This window comes from Perca fluviatilis, chromosome 9, assembly GCF_010015445.1.
Source record: "Perca fluviatilis chromosome 9, GENO_Pfluv_1.0, whole genome shotgun sequence".
NCBI classification, from domain to species: domain Eukaryota; kingdom Metazoa; phylum Chordata; class Actinopteri; order Perciformes; family Percidae; genus Perca; species Perca fluviatilis.
Window position 1 is genome coordinate 26876287 of NC_053120.1, and position 18233 is coordinate 26894519.

General features: G+C 40.6%; 1 protein-coding gene across 1 annotated transcript in view; it reads left to right on the forward strand.

The window, feature by feature from the left end:
* The first annotated feature begins 2021 nt into the window (after positions 1–2021).
* Positions 2022–18233, forward strand: part of polrmt (polymerase (RNA) mitochondrial (DNA directed)) — a 57576-nt gene continuing 41364 nt past the window's right edge. The window contains 8 exon segments of the mRNA XM_039811361.1: positions 2022–2229; positions 3240–3338; positions 3642–4516; positions 5036–5169; positions 11720–11906; positions 15212–15361; positions 17219–17229; positions 17823–17979. Of these exon segments, the coding sequence (XP_039667295.1) occupies positions 2088–2229; positions 3240–3338; positions 3642–4516; positions 5036–5169; positions 11720–11906; positions 15212–15361; positions 17219–17229; positions 17823–17979 (1755 nt within the window). The 5' untranslated portion in view covers positions 2022–2087.

Here is an 18233-nt window from a genome sequence, read left to right on the forward strand (position 1 = left end):
TCCACTGAGAAAAGATGTACTGCCTGGACCTCATTTCCCTCTCTGCCCCCCCCACCCCCCCTTCTCTCTCTCTTTCTCGCTCTCTCTCTCGATCTCTCAAACTGTCAAGTAGTGCTTGTGTTAACCTCCAGCCTGCCGAGACACAAAGGGCCGCTAAAGTGTTTAAGAATGCTTTATGGATGCATGACAGGGGGAGGCTGTCACTGCTGGGGGTCAGAAAGTATACAGGATGTGAATGAGATACATTTAGTTTTACTTTCAATTTTGAGCTGAGTCACACTTGATTTAAACTGTATGACGGACTTCAAAAGTCGACTGAAAGAACAATAACTTTAAATTGGCTGTAACAGGTACTTTGGTTAAGCCGGCGTGAGTGGGGCTTGCATGTGTATACTACTACCAGCTTTAGATTACATTCATGGATACAAATGTAACCTCATATGCTGTGATGTGTTTTTCCTCAATTAATGAAAAGTTTGTATTAATCGTCACAATAACTGTACACAGTAAATGCTGTACAAGTACTGAGACAACATACACACAGCGTGTTTATGTGGTACTTGCTGTGCTTACGACAAATATTGTGAATTTCACTTTACTGTATCATTCACAATCTAGTAAAGGAAGTACATTTGAGTACTGAACTCTTTGTTTTGACCAATTTTCAAGTACAATTAAGCAGTACACTAGAGCATAATCATAACTTTTTAGTTCTAAACTAAATCATTGGCGTTAAAGTTGCATGACCAAAACATCTCAGAGTATCATATATTTAAATAGGGTGTAAAATAACAAATGGGAGTACAAATGTCAAATTATAATACAAAAGGTTTAGCTTGTATCATTGTTATTTTCACTTTGGTGTCCTGTTTGACCTCTTGTATACTTTGATTGACTGTGATGAGACTGCCACCTGTAGGCCAAAACGTAACTTTAGTCACTGAAAAGAAAAAATGGAAAATAGGAAGATTTTATATAAATATTTACCAAAAAACAAGTGCAGTTCTGCCTATGAAATGAAAAAAGAGAAAATATTTTAGGTCAATTTAACTTTATTTGGGTGATAACTAAAACTGGTTGCTGTCTAATTACTGCTAGCCCTTTAAATACATCTAATGTCCTCCTGAAGCCATTGCAAGGAACATTTGCAGGGAGGACAGGAGAGACTAAACCCCGAAAGAACCTGGCTGCAGACAAAATGGCAGATGCCAACCACATGGTCATCCATACACAGGAAGTCGCGTGACATCAACAGCACGACGTGGTAGCTTTTTTTTGCTTTTAATAAAACTTTCAATAGCAGAATTTTAACATTTTTTCCCCCCATATTTGCAAAGTTTTTAAAAATAATTTGTTTAATAATAATAACATTAACTGAAGCCATGGTTTTTTTTCTGCCTTTCCTATCATAGGTTTGTTTTGTTATTTTTAACAATAAACGTTAGTTTTTTATTTATTTATTTGAATTTGTTTGAACTTGTCTCTTTTGTACCCACGTATTGTAACAGATGGAAGGTTTGCATAACCTGAGCCTTTTTTCTAACGACTTTGTTTAATGTTGGTGTGTAACATTGAGTTAATGTGTCATGAGAAAATCATCCACCATGTAACTAACATGACCTACAGTAAGACTGTTGTTTATCCGGATTGAAGCTCAACATACACTTCATGGCTCAAAGTATGTGGACACCTGAATTTCCAACTAATATTTGATAATTGAACATGTAAACCGTGCATGGGCTTTACCAAAAGTTGTTGTGATATGTTATGTTGTTAAAGTAGGCTACACTAAGTACAGTATGTTGACAGGAAAGTTAATTACTTTTAGCAATGTAGTTTAATGATACCATTAACAAACACCTTTGACATTATCGGCCACATAAAATGTTTGCTACATAGAAAATTCCTGTTACAGTAAGATATGTAACAAGCACAGTCTATGGTAACAAGCCGTTATAATACCTGCTCGATTTATCTGCGATCTTCTATCAATGCCTTAAACACCGCGATCGCTTCTCGCCACTAGCTTGGTCTCATTTAAGATGGCTGCCTAGTGCTCAGAAGAAACGAGGTTATTACATGTCAACATGTCACTTCTCAGAGTGTGTGCCTTTGCTAAATGTCTGAATCGTCGCAGTTTATTTGGAGAGTGTGCTGTTCGCGTGTCTCTTGCGGACCGCTGTCAGCTGTGTGCGTCGATAAGAGGCGGCGCAGTCAGACGTATTTCAGGTGAGCCGAAGCAGTCTGTCCCAGCTAGTACAGTTCTAGTTACAGTATGATGGACAAGTTGGTCCATTTTCGTCGAGGACTCTTGTGTTAAATGTCATTGTACATGTGAATCTAACCTGGGGTTTCCCGAATAGTTCTTGTAATGTAGGACGAGCACATAAACACATGTAACAGTTTAAAATGATGTGTTATTGAGTCCAGCCTGAGGATAATGGTTTGTGACCACGAGCTCAGTTAACAGTTAACGGTTTTAGCAAGGAGTGAGTACATTTCTTACAAGTGGTGTCTTCTGTAGTTTGTACATTTGTTAATTGAAAGAACTTCCGACGGTATAACTGTCACTGGTATCATTTGGGACTCTGGGAAAACGTGCTTGACTGAGGTCTGCCAAAAGGTTGATGGTTCGGTGCCCAGCTCCTTCTGGTCCTTGAGGGGGACTCTGAACCCCCAAATGCTCCCGTCTGTATGTGGAGGAAAAATGTAACAAAATGAATGCAATGCTAGTAGGGCTGGGCGGTATGGATAAAATCAAATATCAAAATATTTTTGACCAAATACCTCGATATCGATACCGCAACGAAATTGTAGTGTTGACTATTGGTGCTTTCACAAAATATTTACACCATGAGATTTTTTTTATAAATAATCATCAGTAATGTGGCTATAATGACTAAGTGGGTAAAGGCAAATAATAGAACAGTCTGGTAAGTTCAGAAAATGACATCAGTTTACTGTAATGCAGCCTTTAAAACCAGTAAAATACAACACTTATGCCATATTACGATATCCAAAATCTAAGACGATATCTAGTCTCCTATCACGATATCGATATAATATTGGTATATTGCCTAGCTCAAGCCCCAAGTGGTAGAAGTAGTTGTTTATTAACTGCAAGCAGTAAGCACAACTGCTTTTAGTGGTTGAATACTTGTCTTATTGGTTAGGAAGTGGAGGCATATATATCTATATTAATTATTATCTCAACTGTTTGTATTTCAACTTTTTTTCAGAGACACCATTGCTGTGTCAAAGAAGAAATGTTTCATTTGTAATCCCAAAGAGAGAAGATGCAAAGAAACGTGTACTGGAACAGTCTCAGTTGTTAGACGGTAGGTTGATTTACACAGCAGTTTGTCATGTTGCCACATCTCTAACCTCCACTACCACTAATTAACATGTTATTTAATAATTATTTAATTATCTAATAAATGTGATTTGATACCAAATACTGTTATATCAGAGTTCTCTGGCTGCTTTTTCCCCCTCTGTATGCTGCCAGTCCAAACTGCATTTGTTTACTGTTAAAGACTTGCCTGGCCTAATAAGTGATTGGAGCCTGTAGTTCTGTCTGCCTATTACTCTGAAACAAGCTGGTCGGTCATTTTGTTAACTCCCTTTTCTCTCTCTGTCAGTGCTTGAGGCCAGGATCCAGCAACTCCAATCCGACATCTTTTTAGATGTCCAGCATGCAAAGGTGCAATTTGTTAAAACCCCCTCTTCTGGAAGAGGGGTTTTACCTACTAAGAGTCCCAAAAGCACACCTAAGGAGAAAAGTAGCATTTCTAAATCAGGACAGACTGTTGCTAAAGGAGCTTCTGAATCTCAGCCCAGCCGCTGGATGGAAAAATTAACTCAGGAGAAGAACAACAAACTCACAAAACAGCAGCACCTCCATCAGAAAGTCCAGAAGAATGTGAAGGAGAAACCTACAGCCAAATCTAAAGGTAGCAAAAGCAGCTCAGTTCTCCCCGGTACATCACATAAAACCATATCTACCACAAAAAAAACGACTGTGCCCTTGATAAAGAACCGAAAAGGACGCATGAAATTGTCCGATGAGATCCGTGCTGCAGTTTCTTCACCAGTTGCCTCCGCTGCTTCTGCAGCAGCAGCAGGAACAGCAGCTATGGCACATAAAGTATCAAAAGGGAAACAGAAGGGCTCTAAAAATCAGGTTCCCGGTAAAGAGGGCCAAAAGCAGACTGTTGCAGATCCCCAGGGCAGGGTCAAAGAGCTGGCTGAGGTGGAGGAGCTGGAGAGGAGGCTCAGTCAACAAGTAAGCCAGTGGACATCTTCAAGTAACCCGGAGCGCCTACAGGAGTACAGTGAGGGAGCCGCATGTGGGGACATCCAGCTGAGCATCCGCTCTTACCTGGAGGCGTGTGTGTTTGCCGGGGACGTTGAGAGGGCGCACCGTTTCCTGCTCAGCCAGCACAGAGTTATGAGTCGACGTAAACATCTGAACACAGGCGTCTACAACATAATAATGAGGGTGTGGGCCAAGAAAGTGAGTTCAACAACCGAAGACGCTGTGTTTTAAACCTGAGACTATGCAGATTTGGCTGTGTAATTGTGTGTCCCATGAAAAAGAATTCAAAGTTTTTTTTTGTTTTTTTTTTTTAAATTGATTGAAACTAGCACTTGTTTAGGTACAGCTCTTTTCTCCTTTTTTTGTGTGTGGTGGTTAACCAATCCAAACATTAAGATATATGAGGCTGAAGAACTGATGGCAAACTTCCTCAGAATAGTGATATTTTTTTTTTTTCCTTGTGAATCCAATAATGTGCGAGTGTTTTCATTGTAAATACTTGCACATTCTCTGATTCTCCGGTAGCTGACAGTCTTTCTATTGCACTTTTATAAGTGGACAACGTAACTAAAATGAAGTGTCATCTTTAGTCAGTAATTTAATTGTCACATGTTTCCGTAGTGTCAATAAACATTTGTTTTGAGTAAACATTGGTATAAAATGTACGTGGAAGCAAAGTTTAATGGAGCTCCCATATGTCTCTCTGTCTGTTTGTAGGGCACATTAAATCAGATCGGCCGCATGTTTATTCTGTTAGAAGAGGCTGGTCTGAAGCCAAATCTGGGATCCTACTGTACTGCCCTGGAGTGTATGGGCCGCAATCCCAACTGCTCCCCAAAGGTCATCACAAGGTATGTATGTACACACACACACACACACACACACACACACACACACACACACACACACACACACACACACACACACACACGACTTCTAAACATCTGTGTTTGTGATAACACGCTTTTATAAGTTAACACATCTCTTTAGTCTTTCTTCCTCATTAGATATTTTACAAGAGGGGTATTTAGCGGGGTTTATGCTTCTGCGTCAGCTCTACGCAGAGCTTTCACAGTAGCCTAAGTAAGTGGCCTGAGGTCTATACTTGTGCGCTGGTGTCTGCGTCATTCTATCATATTTCTTTAAGAGAATAGCAGGGGCGACTTGTGTGTATGCTGGGTAGTGTGTGGTGGAGCGCGTGAGAGAGTGACAGGGATAGCTTCGGAGCGAGGACAGACTCTGGAGGCGTAGTGGGAGAAACAAAGTGTCTCCCCACTGCTTTTTTGACCACGGTCAGAGATCTGTAGCAGGAAAAGTGAACCCTCCCCTTGATTTAATGTTGTTTATGGAGAAGGAGAACCCGACATGAGTGGGGGGGAAATGCAACGCTACCAAGCCACGGCCAGGCGTACCAATCACAGTGGTTGCGACGTGTAGTTACATTTTTTTGAGAGGTGCACGTCAGGCTACGCCGTAGGGTCTGGCGTAGGGTCCGTATCTCCACGTGCCTACGTATGTACAAACAGTGTTGCTTGAACGCAGGACCATATGTTGGCCTTTACTGTGAAGCCAGGAGACAATGATTTGAGTTTTACACGAGAGCAGTGGTAATACAGAGCCTTACCAACAGGGGTCAGGCTGTGCTCATGGTTTACACTTCTGCACATCCTTTTCTGCTTTCTAGCATACTGGTATACTATTTGTTTATGATTGTAGTCATGATTGTCAGTATTTATGACAAATTTTTTACCTAAAAAAAATAATGGCGTCAGAGAAGTAGCAAAGTGTAGGAAATAACCCCAAAGTTGTTTATTTTCCTTTTCATTGCCTCATGTTTTTCATTGTTGGGTTATTGTTGATTTAGCTCAGGGTTGCAGGATAGCAGTGTTTTTACCACTTTTGTCATATTTTATAATAGTCAATTAAATCCGTTTGCTTTTGTTGCTGTAACAATATGATCTCAACTGGGATGGTCAAAGCTTCCCGTTGCCTTTAGGGTCCAGTTGTAAAAACCGAGTTGTGTATGAATTGTAAATTAAGGAATGCTTAATTTTGAGTGCCTGTCAGTGTTCGAGGTCTCCCCTGTATTAAGCTGACAGAATCAATGGTTTCTCATACTTTGCACCTATTTTGCTGTTCCTTTCCCTCATCACTAATGTTTCCATGGCAACCCAGCATCACACCTTTTTTTTTTTTTTATTTATTCTTTTTATTTTGTCGATTTGTGGAGGTTTCTGTAATAATTATTGTAGCTTTTCACGAGGCAAATTTAAATTGTTTTTGAAGCATGCTGACACAGTGTTTATAAGATTGGCTTAGAGTAATTAAATTGTTACAATACAGCAGAACTCTGCTGTCATACACTGTGGTGTATGTAATTGCTTTTTGCTCAGACAACCTGGCAAGTTATTACGTTTTTCATCAAGTACAACATTGACAGCCAGTAGCCCAGTTGTGGCCCAGCGGTGACTTGGTGATCCTGACAAATGAAGTTGTTACGTCACTGACTGCGTGTCAGCCGCTCACTTAGATTTATTACATGACATGTAGCACACATACACCTACTGGACACAGCTCACAGCTTCAGCAGAACACTACATGTGTCACAGTGTGTGTGTGTGTGTGTGTCTGTTTGATGACAGCCAATACAATCATCTGGCCAGCTGCCTGGGCAGTGGCAGGGCTCATATAGACCTTTTTTTTTTTTTTTTTTTTTTAGGGGCCCAACTTTAGTCTGGAGTTATTATAGCACGGAAAACCACACGGCAAAAGCAGTATTTGTTTAATTTAGCCTAATGCTTGTTGATACATTGATCCTATTGAATAATGCACTTTCATGCCCTCTTTGAAATGGGTTACCTAAGCCATGTCTCAGTTCAGGAGTCTCCTCCTTCACAGTCTGCATTTCAAGAATACATCATAACATGTTGGTAACTTTGAAGACAACTTCCTCTTGGTAGATTATTTTTTTGAAAGATGCTCTAAGCGATGTCACGCGTTTTTTTTTAGGCTACACATTTTTTTTGTCACATACAGCAAACATCTCCTCACTATCCGCAAGCTGCTTGTCCCCTGAACACACTGTTAAAAAAAAACCGCGGTCCCTGTAGACAGCCCAGGCTCCACAAACGCCAACAAAAACAAACCGTGCCAACCTGCACCACCAAACATAACAGTCTTCCAGCGTTCCAGCCAATAACCGCCAAGAAGGAGTTGGGGGGGTTAGTGCCCGGAAGGGAGGGGGAGGGGACGGCAGGAGGAGGAGGAGGAGGGAGGGGCGAGCTAGCCTCGTTTTGTTTGAAAATACTTAGAACCTCAACAAGAAGTGCCGTCACCCAACATCGCTTAGAGCACCTTTTTAAAAGAGTTTCTTGAATTTACATTTTGACTAGATGTGCCAGAATGTTCCATATGTTTTGGTCTTTCTGACATAAGACTCCCTCATTTGGAAAGGGAGTGCAGGTTCAGCCCGTTTATCGGTGTTTTAAGCCCCCAACGTCACTAGGATTAGGCAATGGTTACTCTTAGGGCAAAGAGTATAGAAGTACCAAGAGGCGAAACGCAATAGAATGTTGTGTTGCGTTCAGTCCAAGATGGCGGAGCTGCACTCTTTAGAACTTAACGCACCCATGACTGAGCTGCAGCTTGCAATGGAACGTTCTAAAGAGTGCAGCTCCGCCATCTTGCTTAAGGTTACGCCGCGTTCACACTGGCAGTTGAAATCAGCTCCGATACGGCTTCGAAACGACCGGAAGTCATTCATTTCCTATGGAGATTCGCAGACCGCATGCAAATGGGTCCGAACCGGGTCCGAACAAGTGCGGTGCGAAAACAATCGTGTCAGTTGGTCATTCGGATGCGTTAAAAAGATTGAACTCTTGCGAAAGGCTACGGACGGTTCCTATCCGACAGTTCCTATCCGACAGTTCCAGCATTCAGACACTTATCAGTCATTCTAGTTGTTCTGCCATTTTTGTGAGTTGCTTCTGAAGCTTTTCAACGGTGTAGTACGGCGTCCGCTGGGGGCGTATTGCGTATTACGTAGCTGATATCAACTGCCAGTGTGAAGGCGGCGTTAGGGTTAGGTGCCTTGAAGTCAACGGTCGCAGCGCTGCCTGGAAGGCAACGTCGGGGGCTTAAAACACCATCAAGCTCCCACAACCTTCGGTCTTCTCAAGGTGTTACCGTCAAAAGCTACTGTGTGTCCTTTTAAAGAAGGCACCTTGTGAACTGGTACTGTAGTTTCTGATCACACCATGCAAAGTAGCCCCCAACATTTGCATCGAAATGATGAAATATCATCACTCCGGCATGTCTCTGCTTGCTTGATTAGTTGTTTTGAGAGCTTTATTCTCAGTCACGTTGAGTGCTGTTGCACATACCACTCACAGAGGGACACGCATACTTTCCCCCTGGACCCGGGGGACATCACCCTATGTGGCATGGTCCAATAGCAGGACAGGTGGCAGGGCAGTAGGGTTGTGGGTAGGTATCTGGTTGGTCCATCGATCACTGTAAACTGATGCTTGTATGACATTGTTGTTCTGCAGTGGTGCACTCCTGCTCAGTCTCGGGCCAAACAGCCTCTCTTTTCTCTTAAAGTCCTCACCATCCTCCTTTTCTCTGTCACTCAATGTGTTTGTAGTCTGCCTGTTATTCCCCCTTTATTATGGCCACACTGCTGTACCCTCCTAATATCATTCTCTCCTCTGAAGTCTCCCCCGCAGAATCCTTGCCCTCAATGTACCAATCTGTTCCCCTCTGCCCTGTCTCTCTCTCACACACACACACACACACACACACACACACACACACACACACACACACACACACACACATACATATATAATATATATATATATATGTGTGTGTATGTATATATTATATATATATATATATATATATATATATATATATATATATATATATATATATATATATATATATATATATATATATATATATCTGTATGTATATATATATATATATATTTTATATACTTTATTTGATTCCACATTATATGCCAAATTTCATTAGGAATCAAATTTCCTGAATGATCCAACAGATTAAAACCGATTAGTTTAGATTAACAGTTCTAAGGGTGCAGGAAACATTGCCTTTTCCAAATAAACATGCTTCCTATAGTTGCTGAGATTGAACACTACTTTGCCAACTGTTTGGCCCCTGTTTTAGATAGCCCCCCATTGCAAAGTCCACGGATCGCCAGCCTATGTACATGACCTAGACTACCAAACACTAGCACAATGAGCTTGCATTTGTACCCAAGGTTCTCAGTGGTAGATAGCAATGACAATGACTGATATTTTAGAGTCTTAGAACAGTAAGAGTCCTCCATAAACAAGTCAAATGCACATGACACACACACACACACACACACACACACACACACACACACACACACACACACACAGTATCCCTTTAAGTTTTCCCTTTTGTAAGTGCTGTGTCCTCCAGAGTTCTTTGCTCCCTAGGGTGCAGCCGAGCAGTCACCAGGCTGATTATGCTCTATCTTTCAACCTCTCTGCTCTCTTTGTTCCCCTGGACCACAGTGCCAGCACTCAGACTAATCCTCTCTTTGTTCGAGCCTCTCAAATTTACTTGGACCAAAATTGCACATTGCATCACAAGAGACTGGGAGTACAAAATCCTAAAAAAAATTTGACCTCTTTGCCTTGCCTTAGAAATATAACACTTCATAACTTCAAACACCAGATGTATGACAGAATATTGTAATACAATTCATTCTTCATTGTATGCATTCAATGTGCAGAAACCTGCTCACTACTGATTAGATTAAGTAGGTGGAAGTTGCTGAGTCAAGGTTTCCTCCAGATGGTAATTGGCGTGCCATTATTTATAATTGTCTTGAGGAAAAAGGTGTGCAGGGTGAAGCAGAGCTCTCTCATCCTCTGGCACTTCTGTCTCTCTCTCGCTCAGTCCTGTAGTTCTGTTGTTAACCTCTAGGGAGCAGTGCAACCAAACATCTTCTGGCTCCTCAATCGTTGTTGGCCTGGGGCTTTATACCTCAAAGTGTGCATGGCACTAACAGTGTTTTAGCCCTGTAGACATACAACATCTATAATTAAACATACAAAAAAAAAATAGTGTACACTGTAGGTCATACAAATCGCATATGACACTTGGATGACATTCAGTCAATGTAATAAAATATTGCATTGGCCCAATTCATGGAATAGAAAAATCCATCAGTGTACAGCTTAATAACATTATATACCAACATCCATAAATCATTTATACAATCAAAATGTGTATCACTTCAGCCCATGAATCTCACTAATCACAGAAGAATAACGATCCACCATGCTGGCCATATTAATTCCCAGACCTTCTTAGGTAACAGATCAAATTAAGTTATGCAATAATTACGTTATTACAGCTCTCATTTGTATTCCAGGGACTGGTTGCACATTGGTATTATCTGCATTCTGCAGTCCGGTCATGGAGACTGTGCTCTCTCTAGGAGACCTCTAGGAGATTCTATTTAAATAAACATTTTGCTGATGTCGTCAGTGCCCATCTCGATCAAACTCATACTTTTGAGTCTGACCGAAAGGCCTGTGAATGCAAATACTTAAATTGATATTCTGCAACTGTCGATCAGATCAGGGTAGGCGTGACATATACGATGATCCCACATACAAAGGAGTTTTTAAGAACGCAGAATTAATCGTTAGCCCAGTAAGTTATGCGATTATCTTACTCCCATTCCCACATCAACAGCCAGGTCAGAAGGTTGTGAACTCTGAACTAGTGATCAGACTCCAAAGTCTGTTCCATCATAACAACCATAATCTCCCACATGAATGAAAATGTACTTCTTGTGTCATCTGATGGGCTGGTTCTCTGGCTAAATGCTAAATCTAAACTAACACTGAGCTAACCTGATGAAAGGAAAAGTATTGGAAGCATTTTCTGCAACAGAGTTGTACGGAGGTCATGTTTTCTTAATATGGTTATGTATGTATGTATGTATGTATGTCTCTTGTTTGCAAGATATTAAAAAAAAAAGACATTTGGTGGACTGATACCCTCGCACAGGTATTAGAGAATGATATTTTAATAGTTATTATATTCCAGTTGTTTAAGCCATAGTTATTACATTCCAGTTGTTTAAGCCATAGTTATTACATTCCAGTTGTTTAAGCCATAGTTATTACAAACTGTGCTGGTCAGACAGGCCAGTATCTGGGACTCCCAATTTGGCTGCTAAACAGTATTTGTAAGCTATTGTGTGGAAAAGAATGAACTTGAAAGGTGATCAAAAAACAAACAAAACCCCCAAATTTTATATATATATATATATATATCTATCTATCTCCTAATTGTTTATTATATGTGTCTGTATCCCTGTATATCCAGGTGCCTAAGCCAGATGGAGGAGGATGGCCTTTCTGTGGACGACCTGTTCAGCCAGTGTGTGTTCCGGCAAGATGAGAGGGACATGGTGCTAAAGGCCGTGCACGTTGTCCAGCCCGACTACCAGCCCAGCCTCAACACAAACGCAAACCAGTGCTCCTCATCGCTGGTTAAGGACTTCTACACACAGGTATCGCAGGCTAGCTTTGACCTGTACCACATGTTTGCTATTGTGATACACTATACACTGATATACTATTAGTTGACCTCAAGGCACTGACAGCCTTTTTTTTTCTCAATCACCTGCCGACTGTGAGTGATGGTCTCCTACGTGAACACACAGTTTTCTGTCCAAGTTTGAACAGTTAAGGTTATTTTACATTATTGTATTTGTGTTTTTTGCCCTTGCTTTTCCCACTGGCTGCTAGTGGGTTGGGGGTCGGTTACAAAAAAAGATGTATATGTATTTCTGTGCACCCATCACAGTTTAGCAATATTTATTTTTCAGTCAATGGGTTGCTCATTGATGCTGCTAGACCACTGTCAATCAAATCTGATCAAACCACTCCCACATAGCGGGTATGTGGCAGATTAGTTGTTGACTCTTAAACTTTTAATAAATAAAAAGAATTATGTAATAAATGTTGCTCATTTAGTCATGAATAATTTATGTTAAATACTTTAGGTTCAAATTCAAGTATTTAGGGGCTTTAATATATATTGCGTATCATCAGTGTAAATTGGAATAAAAATGTGGGATGTATGATTAGCAGATAAATATCAATGGGCCTGGCAGTGAGCATCGGTTTTTCCAAAGTTAACTTCAAGTTGAGCATTCAGAGATGCATGGGCTTTAGCATGCATCATTATATAGACAACCCACTTACCAGGTGCTTGACTAAATAGAGACGGTTGAATCACTAAAGTCATCATAACCAGTGTAATGTACATCTAAGTGTTGGCTGCTGGTCTTCATGCTTCAGTGGATGTAAAATTGACTATTACATGCTAATCTTGGGATGGCAGGTGGTTGTCGTAATCTTCAATTTTATACCCCAGTTTGTGTTACTTTAAAAAGATGAGATGTAGAATTAGCATCTATGCCATGACATGCATTTCACAAAGAATGGCTTTTCAATGTAAAAGCATTAAAGAAATGAGTTAAATGTATTTAGAAACCGCATGGGGCTTCATGTTAAAACGTGATAATGTATGGCTATAAATACAGATCAGAAGTTATTTTTTCAGTAGCACCAGAGAGCTGGGAAAGCTGTCAGAAGGCTCCAACGTGACTACGAAAGATTTTATCGTCACCCCTTCACAACCAGACAGGCCCTGGCCTATTTATAGTGAGCCAACTCTGCTTTCTAATGACTCCGCTGCTTTTCTGGCCTCTCGTCCTCTCACCTCTCCCTTCCCCTCCTGATTCTCACTTGATTCATTAACAGCTCTTTGTTCAATAGCAGTATTTTTAGCCTTAATACTTTCGCCACATTTGTCTTCTTTCTGAGTGACATTTATATACTTTTGGTCTACTTAATCTCATTGTGCGTGTATGTATGTGTGCAATCAGCAAGTCATGTATATTTATGTTAAGAGTATATGTGCAACTATGCCACTTTGTGAAATGTGAAATAGGCCAAATGTGAGTGCTCCATTACTGTTGCCTCTGATTGCATTTGTAAGGCTGGTTATCCGACTGTGATTCTATGGCAGGTTGATTTAATGACTGAAAGGCTGTCCAAATAACTGGTCCACAAGATAACAGAGAAGCACACTGGATGGTCTCCGGGGGGATTTTGAATCAGTTTTAGCAGCAGACACACAATCTAATTAGAATATTGTTTTTTTTAGTAGTGAGATGGAATTTTGATTAAGCTGATGCTCGTACAACATGCAGTTTGATCTAGTTTCAACTTGTCATCAGAGATTGTGTGGTTTTCTTTCATTTGATTCTTATTTTCATCTGGAAACTGGTATGTGTGCCTATTTTATCCTCCTCAGTCTCCTGGTCAAATCGTGTCAATCCATCCAGTGAATTCATTGTGGGTTTGACACAGTAGGGACAAGGAAAAACATTATAAGTTTGGAAATTTGAGTTCATTCCGTTTTACAAAGTATTCAAATACAATCGCACAGCTGTACTTTAACAATACTGCAGCACGGTCCTTTCTGTAGACCTTGCTTTTCTTTGTACACCAGAGGCTTCAAGTTTGTACTTTTAAAACTATCGTGTCATCCAGCACATTTTAGCCTGGTCAACTGATAATGTGGTGTTAGCTTCTTAGCTCATTTCTGAAGTTGTAATATTGTACAAGAGCTGTCTGGTGAGTAATTCATGTGGTACGCTACCTTAGGCTTTGCTCTGGCTGCTGTCCATGCTTCATCTCTCTGTGGCCTGATTTACAGTCTATCTTGTCGGCTGTCTACGAGCTAATAAATGTTGTTACTGCAGTACTTGATCTCCTGCCTTGACAAGGTCACAAACAATAATTGACTTTTTCAACTTTTTGATTTCTTCAAGTAAGAAATTTGGCAGTGTCGTACAAGTCTGTCGCTTAGTTGGTAACCTTGTCGGTGCAAACCACTTTGATCTGGCGAGATGTTAGTAGCAGCGGGTTAGAGGTCTGTTAGCAAGGCGTTTTGATTTACCCAGCGATTAGGTTCTGGAGCTGCGCGTCTGCCAACCTGCCATCGAATGTTCAAGTCGAATCTTGAAAATAATGAACAGAGTAAAGAACTCTTTGTTTGCTCTCTTGCAATACTGAACCAAACCTTGTGAGATTGAAACTGGGTTGTATGCAGACTGAGATGTCTTTTTTTTTTTATGACTTGGCCTTTGCTCGCTGGCCCGAAAAGGCTCTCTTTACGGTACTACTGCCCTGAATTGATCCTCTCAGGGAAAGCTTATTCTCAGGTAGGGCTGCACGATATGAGGAAAATCTCTAATTGCCATTATTTTGACTGATATTGCGATTGCGATATGATTCACTGTATTGGAGGCAATGATCATTTTTGTATCATTATTTCTATTTACATTGAAAAGTATAAAAAAATATATTTTTTTAAATGATTATAGTGTGATTTTTGTGAGGATCTGTACCAAACAATTTTGTTTTTCTCTTAGTCTTCTTGTGTGTGTGTGTGTGTGTGTGTGTGTGTGTGTGTGTGTGTGTGTGTGTGTGTGTGTGTGTGTGTGTGTGTGTGTGTGTGTGTGTGTGTGTGTGTGTGTGTGTGTGTGTGTGTGGATTGCGACCCATGCATTACAGTAGGATCCCAGATTTGGCTTCAGACCAGCTTCTTCTTCTTCTTCTAACAGAATAAACATGCGGGCGATCTGATTTAATGTGCCCTACAAACAGACCGAGAGACATATGGGCGCTCCATTAAACTTTGCTTTCACGTACACTTTATACCAATGTTACTTAAGAAATGTTTATTGACACCATGGAAACATGTGACCATTAAATCACTCTTTGTGGGCATGTTTTTTAGAGGTCAGACCACCAGTACCCCAAACTGGACTTCACTCAGGAGGATCTCCAGGAGCGTTTCAAACGTCAGCTCCGCATTGAACAGGCCTGCACTATCACCATCGACTCTGTGGAGGCTGCCAAGCCCCTCACTGAAAACATGGCCAAAATGGTAAACAAACCCACCTGTTGCATCTCTTCATCATCACACTCTCAATACACTAAACTAGTAGAAATGTGGATTTATTGTTGTGATGCTGAACATCTGCAAATACTGTCAAAAATGGTGTATTATTGATAATAGGTGGTTAGGTTTTAAAAATCTTTACCCAACCTAAAATCCTAAAACATACTAGAGGTACAACTTATGGAATTTCAAAATCTTATTGTCAGATTAAGTGTGACAGACTGGTTGAAATAATTGGTAACCTGTATCTACAATAGTGTTGTTGCTGTAATATGTTTTATTTATTTTTTTAAAGGGATAGTTCGGATCTTTTTAAATATGTGTTGCCGCTGCCCCCGTCCACAGCAGTACGTTGCTTAGCTTCCGTGTCGGTACTCCTGCCTGCTTCTCCAAACTGGGGGCGTGCCGACCACCATCTACTATACACTGACCATAGATAAGTACCTCATACAACCCCACCTAAAACCAATCAAAACTGTCACTTTTAAACTGCAAACAATCCCGTAGATTTCCTGCAAAACCCAACACTAGCTCACAATACAGACAGTTGGCAGTTGTCTTTTCGATTATACAAATATAACCCCATTAACGTAGTGATGATGTGTTCACATTTATTTAAATGTATTTAAATTTGTATTGTTTCCTGTGAGTGAAGTTTCTATTTTTCTCTGGTATAAACTTTTAAATTATATGCATTTAGGACGGACAGGTTAGAGGAAAAAACATATTCCTGTGGTGTGCCTTCTTTCCAACTCTGGCATTTACAGTGCAGTCTGGCTCGTCTGCCTCTGCAGATGGGCTACGTGGGAAGCGGGCAGGCTGAGAGTCCCTGGTGGTCAGGAAGCATTTACAGACGGGCAGGGCAGAATAATAATGTATTGTAATGGAAGCCTCTGGAGAGAATGCAGAGTCACCTCTCCAGACTGTGCCTCTGCTTCAGTCAGACTGGGTAAAAACTCTTCACCTTAAGAGTGTACACATACACACACACAGTTGTGCACAGAGCATACGTATAACCACAATACCTCCACAGGCTCATGTACATGCATGAACAAACCTGCTTACCCATCTTCAGAATTCCATTTTCCATTGTTCAGTCAATCGTTTCATGTCAATCATAAAATTCAAGAAGGTAGAAATGTGATTATAGTGCACCGGATAAATGCAAGTAAAGTGCTTGTTCTGGCCACAGGCTTAAATAACAGGATTTCTCCCACATTTAAAACACATTAGATCATATTTAACCCAATGTGAGAGCTCAGAACAGTGTTGGTTTAAATGGATGTCTAATTTAAAATGAAAAAGAAAGATAATTAACACAAATTAAAGATATTAAGGTCTCTTCCTTCTGACTGTTTTTTCTTTGTGAAGGAAATTAAGACCATACTATATATGTCTACCAAATGATGTAGTCTGTCTTTGTGAAATAAAATATAATAAAATGCAAATGTAATTGCCACAGTACAGAAAAATCATCATATCAAATCTTCAGCCACATCATATTTTTTATGCTATTAGCAAAGCTAAAAGACCCAAATTTAAGGTTCCTAATTTTGTTGTTAAGGAATAAGTTGGCATTTTTGGAAATGCACTTTCTTGCCAAGAGTTAGATTAGAAAGTCAAGACCAAAATTGTCTGTGTGCTAAATATGAAGCTAAAGCCAGCAGGCGATATGCTTAGCATAGAATATGGAAGCAGCTTTGTCTACGTAAATATCCGTAAAACCACAGCTTGTCTTTTTTTACATTTTGTTTTTGTACCCATGACGCAAACAAGAGAGAACATGTTAAATAGTGAGCATAAGATGGGCTGGTCGGCAGATTCTCCTTTTTACCTTTGGAGCGAGACTAGCTGTTTGCCCTTGTTTCCAGTCTTTGTGCTAAGCTAACCGCATAATGGCTCTATCTTCATACTTGAGTGGCGTCGCTCTTCTCATCTAACACTTGGCAAGAAATTGAATATTAAGCGTACAGTATTTCCCAAATTGTCAAACTATTCCTATAAATGAAATCTGCTGGAATGTGAATGACGATTGATGATTTATCATTGATAAATTGTAGTTCTAATAGCCAGTTTTAGTCTTAGATGAATCCGTCTGTGGCCCAGTTGTATTCCTCTCTGAAGGATCGTCTTCTTCTTTTTTTTTTTTTTTTTTTTTTTGTCCAAGTCATCTGGAGGTTTCTGGGCCAAACAAGCCTAACCATCAAATAGAATGCTTCACAATACCTTGTGTGGCCATCAAGAGGCGGTCCATCTACTGCTTCACAACGTATAATGATTTGGTTCATGCAGTATGTGATAAAAGAGCATTGGTGCAGGATTGTTCATTTTATTTGACACATTCGTTCAGGGTTTCCCGGGCGGCCCCCGCGCGGAAAAAAAAGAACCACCAAATATGCCCTCCTCTCAGAAAACGGGCGGCAAACGCATTTTCGCGGTGAGAAAGGGGGGGGGGGGGGGCACAGTGGCAGAAGATCCTCCTCCATGCCCTGAGGGAGAGTAAGATGATCCTGGCCAACACCAACACCAAGGACTACAGGCTTAACCTTTATCCCTACCTCTGTGTGCTGGAGGATAGGGAGTATGTTGACATCATGATACAGGTAATACAAAACCACCTAACCCAGTCTACCGCTCGATGAAATGCCTTGAAGTCTGGGATTGTTGAGTCTTGGATTGAGCAAAGACTTGTCAGCGTTTGAGTCAGAGAGATTTGATTGACGACGACTTTACTACAACATTATAAAAACAAGATTTGTAGTGATGTCACACCACAAAACACAAATCAAGTGGCTGACAGTGACACCAGCTGCAAACGCAAACGCGTTAGGCTTTATCTTTGGCAGCAAAGGAGAGC